This window comes from Notothenia coriiceps, unplaced genomic scaffold, assembly GCF_000735185.1.
Source record: "Notothenia coriiceps isolate Sejong01 unplaced genomic scaffold, NC01 NC01_scaffold00033386, whole genome shotgun sequence".
Lineage (NCBI taxonomy): Eukaryota > Metazoa > Chordata > Actinopteri > Perciformes > Nototheniidae > Notothenia > Notothenia coriiceps.
Window position 1 is genome coordinate 52,468 of NW_011366087.1, and position 11,738 is coordinate 64,205.

An 11,738-nucleotide genomic window follows, 5' to 3' on the forward strand; every position below is an offset into this window, starting at 1 on the left:
CTGAAGTGTACAACCCCTCTACACACTCCCTGAAAGTTTTGGAACGTATCATAACAGGCACAACAGTCCAACATACTGCGAAGGAGTTGTAACGTGGCTTGCGTGGTTCTTTTTCACAGCATCGATCTACATTGATCTCGCAAATCGACGAGTCTTTGGTTTTGACACGACCGCCGGGCAACAAAGGAGTGGCTTCGTAAGAAGCATTTCAAGGTCCTGGAGTGGCCTAGCCAGTCTCCAGATCTCAACCCCATAGAAAATCTTTGGAGGGAGTTGAAAGTCTGTGTTGCCCAGCGACAGCCCCAAAACATCACTGCTCTAGAGGAGATCTGCATGGAGGAATGGGCCAAAATACCAGAAACAGTGTGTGAAAACCTTGTGAAGACTTACAGAAAACGTTTGACCTCTGTCATTGCCAACAAAGGGTATATAACAAAGTATTGAGATGAACTTTTGTCATTGACCAAATACTTATTTTCCACCATAATTTGCAAATAAAGTCTTTAAAAATCAGACAATATGATTTTCTGGATTTTTTTTTTCTTATTTTGTCTCTCATAGTTGAGGTATACCTAGGATGAACATTCCAGGCCTCTCATCTTTTTAAGTGGGAGAACTTGCACAATTGGTGGCTGACTAAATACTTTTTTGCCCCACTGTATGTGTCTCTCAAAGGCTGGAGCCGTAGAAATTGTAGTCTTTTATAGTCAATTTACTACATAGGTCACCACTAGGGGACAATATCTGGTGTTCTTTTCTTTGAATGTGTTTGTATTCACCAAAAGGTTAAAGTTAACTTTGGCTTTGTATTTGTTTTCCAGCGAGTATTAGCGGCTGTGATCGCTGCCTCTGTTGTGGGGCTCGCTGAGCTGTATGTGCTGGTCCGGACCATGGAGGGGGAACTAGGAGAACCATAGCCGCTATGCACACAGAACCAGGGACCTGTGTCAGAACTTAAAGCGGAACGTCGGCAGCCCCAACAGGCCGACTGATTCAGAACAGACATTTGACTTTGCCTAGGAAACCCTACAGACTTGTTTTCTTTTTATTTGACAGGAAAATATGTGAGATTTTTGTGCAAGGTCAGAGTTACTGAGAATTTAAAAATACATTTTCTAGAAGCAATAAATGGATGCTTCAACATTCCAAGAAAGCTAATTGGTTCAAAATTAATATTGGTCGCTTTATCTGACATTACATACCACCTGACCAGACTTTCTTTTCATTACATTTAAATATATTTATTTACAGCTCTTCTTCCATTTTAAATGTTCTTCATCCAACAACCTAAATATAAATGTTTATTTACTTAATGTACATTTTCAATTTTGTTCTCAGATCATGTAATCATATTTGTGTGTGTAAAAAAATCATCTGGATTAACTAGTTTATTCCTACAATTGGTAATCCACCAGTTAGTGTTGCCTTCCAGCGTTCACCCCGTGGGCCTGTGGTCGAGGACAGGTAAAATGCAGGCCGGGGGCCGCTGCTCAATCTGTAGGGCTTGGCTTGGGAACCAAAGGGTTGCCTTTCATGTCCCGATCGGATCAAAAATACATAGTCTTGACTGCTAGCTGCAGAGGTGCCAGTTCCTCTCCTGGGCGACGAAAAAACGAACAACCCCTTCGCTCTGTCACCTCTAAATCAGTGCATGTCACTACAATGGGCATATGTGTGTACAAAAACAGAGTAAAGAACTGAATTTCCCTCGGGGATTAATAAAGTGATCTTAATCTTAAAAACTCTTATCCTTTAGATTGTTTTTGTGTGAGTTGCAAAGTGTTGGTTTATTGAGCGTGGAGATTCTGCCTTGGAACCAGAAGGCCCTCGCCTTGTTGTTCTGAAGCTAAAATGACAATTGAAAAACTCAATGTATCTTTCCTGAATTCATGACCTAGTTACTTAAAATAATTGGCAGGCCTTTTTGTCAGCAATTTAATGCAGCACATTTTAGTTTCTATCATATTACTGCACAAAAATAATTGTGCATCTACTCTCTTCAGCGAGTTCACATTAAAGTTTGAGCAACCTGGTTATGATTTCTGGAAGAAGTCATTCCTGTTGAGTTTTTCATACGCAACAAGCTTAGTGACCGTGTTCCATTTGATTACAGAGAAGGCAGATATCTACAACACTTTACATCGTACATCAACTATGGACTATTAAATAGCACTACAGGTCAAAGAACATTTTTATTTTTGATGTAAACTGTCCTTTTAAGCCAGGGGTGTCAAACTCAAGGCTCGGGGGCCAAATCCGGCCCGCGACTTCACTTGGTGTGGCCCCACAAGAGCTTGCAAAGAATATAATATGTTTATTATACGGTTACATGCCGCTTACAGAAGCACATTGCCCATAAACTACATGTCCCACAATGCATCTCAAACTTTGACTTTTTTTTATCAGAATTTGACTGTTTTCTTCAAAATAAGCCTTTTTTCTTAGAATTTGGCTTTTCTTTTTAAATCATTTTGTGACATTCTCACCGAAGAGACTTGCAATTATTTTCCCCAGACTTCTGCTTTCAGACGTAGGCTAGTTAATTATGAAGTTATTACCCTTTCCGATAATAATCCGATGCAGAGGCAATAATGTAATATAATACATCATTTTATATTAAATCAAATCCAGATCTTCATCATCATCACCAGTGTCTAGACCCCGGGGGGTTCCCTATATGCTCAAACTGCTTTTTCCCCTTTAGATATACGATTTCAGGATCGGGGTATAATCACCAAAGACTTCACATTTATCATATGACATGTGTCAATAAATGTTCTTTAAACAAAATGAAGTCTCTCCTGATTCAAATGTATGTATGTCTTTATTGAACAAGGAGGACCATTCATAAAAATACACTTATCTCAAAAAGAGAGAAAATATCAATTATGCCAGATTTTTTCTTTGCACCATGGTGAAAAGTCTGAAACATTTGAGAACAGAAAGAGAGTTTGATTTGGACAGTATATTAGACTAATGGTGTTTAATGATTTATTTGAAACCTTGGCTTTTTTAAATGTTATGTTTTTGATATGGTCAAGTCAAATTGGTATCCAATATCCCTATTAAATATGAAATGAGCATTATTGTTCATTTTTAACATTCTAAAGAGTAGTTTTTCAAAAAAGTATTGACACAGTACAACAGAGCTGAGATGAGTACAAAAGCTCTTGAGTTCTTTTTTCTTTTCTTTTTTACTCTGACTGGTTTTGACCTCCATATAATCCACCAGCTGTGGCATCAGTTACTAATAATATTTACTAAACTGTTTTTGAATTATTTTATCATCTTACTCCACCTGACAGATGTGCTAATGTTTGTCTTTGATATGTGCTTACTGTTTTGAAGTGATTTAAAAAGCCATCCCATTCTTGAAAAACAAACGATTGCTGTGCTGCAGACACACAGAAGACTTAGCATCCTCAGGACAATAACACCATGTCTCTTATTTCTTACCACACATCCGATCTGATTTCTATGATCCATTCTCACCGTATGAAATCATATTTTTTTGGTAAACTTTCCCATCCTCCTCTGATCAAGTCCTGTTATATCAGTGGAAAGATTAAAATATGTCACTACATCTGGAACACACAAAAAAAGTATTTTCCGAAGATCTGAGATTTGACACCCGGATTAAAGGTTTATTGAAAGATTATTTGGTATTAAAGATGATTATGATATACAGAGATCTCTAGACAAACAGTGTGCACTGCTGTCCGTCATATTGGCCTCTGTATTATACCTCTCATGTAATATTTCAAAACTTAAATCCAGGCAGAATTACAGAGCCTGTAAGCTGATAGACCCTGAGCTTCGGCTTTAATTTCTTATTTTTCATTTGGTTCCCCTCCATCCATCTAATGCTCCCGATACTTACATTACAGAGAGATATGAGAAAAATATATTTTGATTTAGAAAATAATTATTCCTGTCATGGTATCTTAGCACAAGGAATCATTTTAATCAGGATGTTTTGAAAGATAATACTCGCGGGGTCGCAGCATTAAACATGCCATGGTTGGCTTACAGCAGGAAAACAGGAGCAGGCATCTGTGAGGAGAATCCATGTCAAGAACATTACATTTATTAAAAAAAATATCAAAATGAGACGAGAAAAATACTGAAACTAAGTCCTAGGCTTATGACTATAGACATATCTTACAGTGTCCTTTGGCTCCGTTTTCACAAAAAGAATTTCAATTTGCAAGACTGTGATCACAAAACTCTTAATTCCACAACTCCACATTGCAGCAAACGAAATAAGATATTACATTAGACAGTACATTTATTAGGGCATCACAACACTATGTGTGTGTGTATTATTATTTTTTATAAAACTGCTCTCAAACAGAATCCAGCTCTCATTAAAACATCAACTGTGGTTTCCTCCAGAGAACACAAATAGCAATTAGAAAAAGTGCAATTTCAATAAATGTCAGTATTTAAAGTATTATAGACTACAAATGACTTTTGAAAGCTTTCATTACATTTATCTGTTATGCTATCAGTATTACAAAAGGTATTGTTATCAATGGATAACATTGAGTCTAATTTGGGAATTTTGTATCTATTCATACAAGAAAAAACTAATACAATATTTCTGTGCTGAGTGACCAACGTTAGTATTGTTTGAGAGACCACACCATTGATGTTTCACCCCTTCACAAGTTTATCCCATAGATACATTAATACTGTAATGGCTGAATACATGCCAGCCCGGTCCCCTAAAAATTGTTTTCCCAACAATAAAACTACAGTGGTAATTTCCCTGACATGACATGTATTTTCTTCCAGGTAACGTTTTTTTTTTTGGCTTATCACAAATATGTTTTCTATCCAAGGCTTTAACTCAGGATACCACTGTGCGTAATATACTCAATGAACAGTATGTACGGAAATTGGGTTACATAACATTCAAATATACTTATTTTAACCCCAAAACATAATATTTTACTAAACATAACCACTTTCTTTTTTCAATTTACAACGTTTAACATGTGTTAAATCTTGAGAAAATGTTTCCCCTTGAAATGTAATTAAAAAGCAGTTTCAATTTTCCAGGGTTGAGCAATACCATCAAACAAAAGATCAACACAATAAAATTACACAGAAAAGGCAAGGCAAGGCAAAGCAAACAACAAAAGACATAGAACAAATACAGCATAAATACATTATTAAATGACATTTAAAAACAGGCATAAAAAGCAAAGATAATGAAATTAAATAAATAAATAAACACAGCAGGTACAGAATACATGACTAAAAGGCATACTGTAGTGTGAGTATGAGCAGCTCAATTAAAAGCAGCGGCAAATAGATGCGTTTTTAGTCTGGATTTGAAAATAGGAAGTGTTTCAGCGGACGTGCATGATTTAGGCAGTTTTTTCCAGATTGTTGGGGCATAATAACTAAAAGCTGCTTTTCCATGTTTAGTTGTTATTCTCGGAACAGAGAGCAGACCCGACCCAGAATACCTGAGACTCCTGTATGCTTCATAGTGATGGAGAAGGTCGTCTATATACCTCAGTCCTAAGCCATTTAGTGATTTAAAAACTAGCAGTAGTATTTTAAAATCAATTCTTTGGCAGACTGGAAGCCAGTGTAATGATCTCAGAACCGGAGTGATGTGATCCACCTTTCTAGTGTCAGTGAGGACTCGAGCAGCAGCTTTCTGAATCAGCTGCAGCTTTCTGATAGATTTTTTTAGTGAGCCCTGTGAATACACTATTGCAGTAGTCGAGTCAAGTTTTTCTAAATACTGTTGCGACATTAGTTTTTTAATCCTTGATATATTCTTCAGGTGGTAGTATGCAGACCTAATAACTGTTGTAATGTGACTGCTAAAATTCAGGTCTGAGTCCATCACTACACCCAGATTTCCTGCTTTGTGAGTTACTTTGTAGTCTGCCCACTGAAGCTCTGTGATTACTTTTAGTCGGTCCTTCTTTGGTCCAAAAACAATGATCTCAGTTTTTTGTTTGTTCAGTTGGAGAAAGTTCCGAGTCATCCAGTCAGTGATGTGCTCAATGCACTTGCTCAGTGTTCTAATCGGAGAACAGTCTCCCGGTGTAATTTTAAAATAAATCTGGGTGTCGTCTGCATAGATGTGATAGCTTAGATCGCTCTTTTTAATAATTTAAGCCAGCCATTTATTAGGGTTGATTTGTAATTGCCTATTGAGACAAAGTTTGTTCTGTCCTTCAAGTAAGACCTAAACCAGTTTAGAGCTGTTGCTGAAACTCCCACCCAGTTTTCAAGACGGTCTAGCAATATGTTGTGGTCAACAGTATCAAAGGCAGCGCTGAGATCTAATAATACTAACACTGATATTCTGCCACCGTCTGTGTTCAAATGGATGTCATTTAAGACCTTAACAAGAGAAGTCTCAGTGCTTTCGAAAGCCCGACTGAAACACATCAAAACCGTCAGTTAAAAACATGAAATTACTCAACTGTTGAAAAACTGCTTTTTCAATCACTTTGCTTAAAAATGGAAGGTTTGATATTGGCCTGTAGTTATTCATTATGGCTAGGTTATGCTTTTTTAGGAGCGGTTTAATTATTGCAGTTTTCAGGGCCTGTGGAGATACACCTGATTGAAGAGACTTGTTTACTATGTGTAGTATATCTGAGGCCAAGCAATGAAAAACAGTTTTGAAAAAAAATCCTGTCGGGATGATGTCGAGGCTACAGGAGGAGGATTTCAGATGTTGTCTTCCAAGGCAGAAGTAGTTCAGTCATTTGAATGAATTAAGTTCAAATAAGAAGAACGTTTTAAAAGTGTGTTACTTGTAATTCAGTGACTGTGCAAATGCTATAGCTTTCTGTAATCGAAGCATGGGACTGTTGACTGTTATAATGACAGCCATTTTGTGTCTAAAGGTAAGATAATGGCAACCATTTTGGCCATTTACATTGAAGGTTTAGCATGTTAAAACTTTGAAAACTGAGCCAGAAATATCTAAAAAACCGTCCAATTCTAACACATAATGTGTTTAAGGAACAATCTGGTAACACACACGACTGACGTATAGAAGGAAGCTGTTAGACAGGAAATAAAAGGAGTCTGACAGAAATACTATTTCCCTTTCTTTGTTCTTTAAACTTTGTTTTATTTTTTTTCATTTTTGTAAAAAACAGACAAACAGTGTGAACGTAGACAGGGTCATCATGGGTAACATGAAGTGCTTACTATCATGTAGAATGAAAGAAAACAATTTACATACGCACACACCTATACATTTGAACACACATTTATCTACTTAGATACTTCTTTGACGTGTACACATATTTAGACACATAAGGCTAATGAAGGCAGGGTACATCACACCATCAGAGTCTTTGGGTCCTCTCTGTCCATGATTGACCTTTTCAATTATATGTCCTGGGTCTGTGACCCCTCCATTCATAGATTAAGGTCCACCTTTTCAGCCCAAGTACAGGGCCAAGTAAAGCAAGCCTTCCAAACACAGAGAGTATGTGATAAGGACATCAGTTGGGTTTCAAATAGCATTTACAATTTTTCAGTATAATTTTCGCATTTGAGTTATGTCTCAGAGAGAAAGTCAGTTGTTCCGTATGAATTTCCTGAACTATTGCTTTCCAGTCCGAAGTTGTTGGAGATTCTCTACTCTCTACTCTCTACATTTCCTGGTTATTTCTTTTTTGCTAGTTGCTAATATTATTTGTAACAAATATCAGTCTTGTTTTTCCAGACTGGTTGGGATGTTCCCAACATGACACTGAAACTACTATTTCCTCCACATCCGGATAACCGGATTGATCAGTGCTCCAGGAAGTTGGTGACGATGGCGGCGTTGTAGATTAAGTCTGATATGTAGCCCATGGAGGTCTGAGCTCCCATTTGTGGGTGGTGATTGTGGTGCGGGTGGTGGTGTCCTTGGCCCTGAGTCACCTCCCAGTACACCGGCTGATGGTGGGAAGGGACCACCTGATCTATGGAGGTGTGGGCTCCACCTGCAGCGCCGCCTCCGTACACGGCCTGGTGAGGGGATGGAGCTATAGTCTGGGGTTTGAAGTTCCTGAAGGCCTGGTAGGAGCGGGCGGAGGCCGAGGGGTGAGGCTGACGGGCTGGGGGAAAAGAACCAGGAAGGAAGGCGGGGAGTGCTGGTCCCAGGTGCTGCCGCGGGTGGTGCTCATCCTCCCAGACATGAGAATCCGAGGGTTTGCAGGGTTGGTGCTGGTGGAGGGAGGAGCAAGATGGCGGTGATGACACAGGGTTGCTGTAGATCTGGATCCAGTCAGAGTAAATCTGCTGCACCTCCTCACAGTGGCTCTGCTCGGGCCGGAATATGTCTGCCAGGGATGAGGAGCCGAGGAAGGCGGAGGTGGGGGGATCACCTCTCCCTCCCAGGGGGGGTTTGGTGGACTTGGGGATTCTAACGGTCTTGATACTTCTAGCTCTTCTGTTTTGGAACCACACCTGGATAAAAAAAAGGTTAACATTGAGTGCATAGGACTTGTATTTTCCTTGAGCATTTCAATGTTAAGCACTATACTATATTCTACAACAGGTAAAATATTGTACTTTTGACTCCCCTATTTCTTCTTACCTTCCAGATTCAAATGTATATTTTACAGGGTTAACTATTATTATTATTATTATTATTATTATTATTATTAGTAGTAGTAGTAGTAGTAGTAGTAGTAGTAGTAGTAGTAGTAAAAGCTTTATATAATGCAACAGAAACACAGAAAATGACATTTAAATACATGTAAAAAGAAATCAGAGAATAGAGAATAATGTAAAAATAAAACAAGCTAACAGAGAACAAGACAGATATAAAATACAAAAATAAAAGTTAAGATATATCCCATCAGCATGTAAAGTAAATAAAATAAGCCTCTCCTTCACCAGATGCATAATTGAAGGGTTAAAAACATTAATGCATAATAATTATAATTCAGTTATATTATAGACTATACATAATTCTAAAAACTGCACAACGAATAATTGTCCCTGACAATACAGTCAGCAATTGTTTTTCTAAATATAGTTTTCTGTTTTGGGGGAGTTTCAGAGCTGAGCCGCAGACACACACTCACCTGTATCTTGCTCTCGGGAAGGTGTGTGTGTGCAGCCAGCCTCTCCCGCAGGGTGATGTCCGGGTACGGAGTCACAGCGAAGGCTTGCTCCAGCTCGGTGAGCTGGGCCCGGCTAAAGATGGTCCTCTTCCTCTTCCTCTGGCCCTCCATCGGCCCCGCGGTTCGCTCCGGCTCCGGGGAGGATAGCGCGCGCTCACTGCGGCGGTCTGAGAGAAAGGCAAAAGGGAATTTATTTTAAATAAAATAATAGAAAAATATGCGTTTATAAAATAAAATAAAAAAGAATAAGTGGGAGAAAATAAAAAAATGCTATTACATTTTGATGTATTTTTAGAAGCCCTCTTTTTCCTTTAAACGATATCATATTGATCCACATTTCTTTTCAAAAGGAATTATTTAATTTGAAAGAGTTCCATCGTTTGCTCCCTTATCTTATTCAAGGATTCATTTACATCTGGTGTGGTCACTCAACTGAAATATATTACTGTCAATAGAAGATGACAACTAATTTGTTTAGGAGATGATGTAAATGATAATTGTACTAACCTTTACATTGTTCCGGTTCTCCATATAACGTCTTAAATTCCATTACGTCTTTGCACTGGTTCTGCCTGAGTGAAGACACGTCTGAATCCATGAACAGAGACATCCTTAGTACAGAGTGCTGACAGGGGAGGAGGAGGGACCGACTCTTATAGCCATCAGATCGGACACCCACCACCCAGCACCCACACCCAGCATCAGGTGTTGTTCACCTCTGACCCAATTTGAGAGAACCGAGCGAAACGTTGTCATGCCGCATTGCATTATTTCTTGAGTTTTGAGGATACATTTCGGTTAAGTTAAAAATATATTGATGGATTCGAACCAAAAAACGAAATGATTTTAAACCCAAACAAACTCTCAACAACTGTAAATTAGACAATGAGCTACAACGTAATGATTATCAACATAAGATGTTTTGTGGAAATGGCTAAATAATTCCCCCTGATAGAGTAAAATCACTCCACACATAGTATTGCTCTCCTCTTGGTTATACTACATGTTCACAAGTTATGAAAAAAAATATTTTTGAAAAATCACGTTGTGGTCTTCTGTTGGTTGAACAACACACACAGGGCCGTCCCTGGCCAACTTGGGGCCCCAATCGACATTGTGAGATGAAACAAGAAGAGTTACTGCAATGTGGAGGGCAATTCAGAGATTTGGGTACAGTTCCTGTAACTCACTTTTGCAGAGAAATGACAACATCTCCAGAGCAGTTTTTAATATAATTAATTCAAATAAACTACTTCTACTAATAATAATCTTAATCATAATCAATTAAATAATACAAATACTATATTATTTTATTAATATTAGGGCCGGGACTCGATTAAAAAAATTAATCTAATTAATTAGAGGCTTTGTAATTCATTAATCTAAATTAATCGCATTTTTAATCACATATAAATATTTGACCTGAGAACAGTGAGAAGCAATTTTTTTCACATGGATTTTAGTATACCATTGAATAATGACTGAATACATAAGCTTAAGCAACAAAACATCGTTATTTTTTTCAAGGTGGTACTTAACCAAGACCAACAGAGAAGTGGAATTTTTGCCATAAAGTGTAGCAATAGCATATTTAGGAATATAGTACATTTCAGAGATTCAGGTAGCCTATAGGTAGGTAGACCTTCTGTAAACTATAACACTTTGTTTTTTAAGTAAAACACAATACTTTCAAGTACATTCAGAACATTGGAAACCCTGACTATTAGAAAACATCTCTCTGTTGCTTCAGAGGCCATAACAGACTTTGTTGATTTACCAACAGTTGATTTAAAAAATCTAATACATTTCAGTCCAACTCTCTCAATAACCTTGGCCAAAACAATAAACAGTTCAACATAAAGTGCCAGTTGCACCAACAACATAATAAATAGTTCAACATAAAGTGTACTGTACCATTTAAAATAAAATAAAAAAGTGCCAGTGATTGACCTCAATCCCTCCTATTCTTCCAATATCCTGATGAAAAATAAAATCTCTCTGTTGCATAGGCCACTGATCAACGCAAATTGGGTGTGGGTCCTTGTACTCCGAGTCGGGCTAACGTCCACGCTAGCTTCCACGCTAGCTGCTATATGTTTTGCATTGAGGTGATACTTGAGGCTTGATGTGCTGCGGTGATATGCAAATTCCTTTTTGCATAATTTGCAAAACCGTGCTCTTATCGACGCTTCCATCCGTCCGTTTTTTAAAACAAAATGTCCCATCCACGGGGCCAACCAAAGAGGTCTCATCAGCTTCTTCATTCATGTTTGACTATTGTTCACTGTGGTTTGTTGTTGTCTGAAGTCATGAACGTTAGTTGGTGCTCCAGTATAATCGGTACCCCTGAAACTCATCCAGTGAGAAACGTTCCGCGGTGCAAAAATAAGTGCGATTAAAATGCATTAATTTTTTTAACGCGTACATTTTTGTGTAGTTAATTAATCTTAATTAACGCGTTAAAGTCCCGGCCCTAATTAATATATTTGTAATATTGTCAAGACAAAACATGCTTATTATGACATGCTCAAAAACTGATATTTCTTAAATCTGTATTCAAATGTAGTTCCCTCTGTCAGCAATGTATCAACAACACACACATTTCTATCAGTATTTCTCTGTGTTGTGGTT

At 37.9% G+C, this 11,738-nt stretch overlaps 2 protein-coding genes across 2 annotated transcripts in view; one reads left to right on the forward strand and one right to left on the reverse strand.

Moving 5' to 3' along the window:
• vma12 (vacuolar ATPase assembly factor VMA12) overlaps window positions 1-2,238 on the forward strand; it is a 9,892-nt gene extending 7,654 nt beyond the window's left edge. Inside the window, exon 6 of the mRNA XM_010789778.1 lies at window positions 822-2,238. Within this exon, the coding sequence (XP_010788080.1) occupies window positions 822-917 (96 nt within the window). The 3' untranslated portion in view covers window positions 918-2,238. The remainder of the gene's footprint in view (window positions 1-821) is intronic.
• A 5,547-nt stretch (window positions 2,239-7,785) lies between these two features.
• Window positions 7,786-9,717, reverse strand: LOC104961484 (homeobox protein SEBOX). Its single transcript, XM_010789781.1, has 3 exons — window positions 9,615-9,717; window positions 9,069-9,274; window positions 7,786-8,445 (listed from the first exon to the last, which is right to left on the reverse strand). Exons 1-3 carry the CDS (start codon window positions 9,715-9,717, stop codon window positions 7,786-7,788), a joined length of 969 nt encoding a protein of 322 aa, XP_010788083.1.
• Between the last annotated feature and the right edge of the window lie 2,021 nt (window positions 9,718-11,738).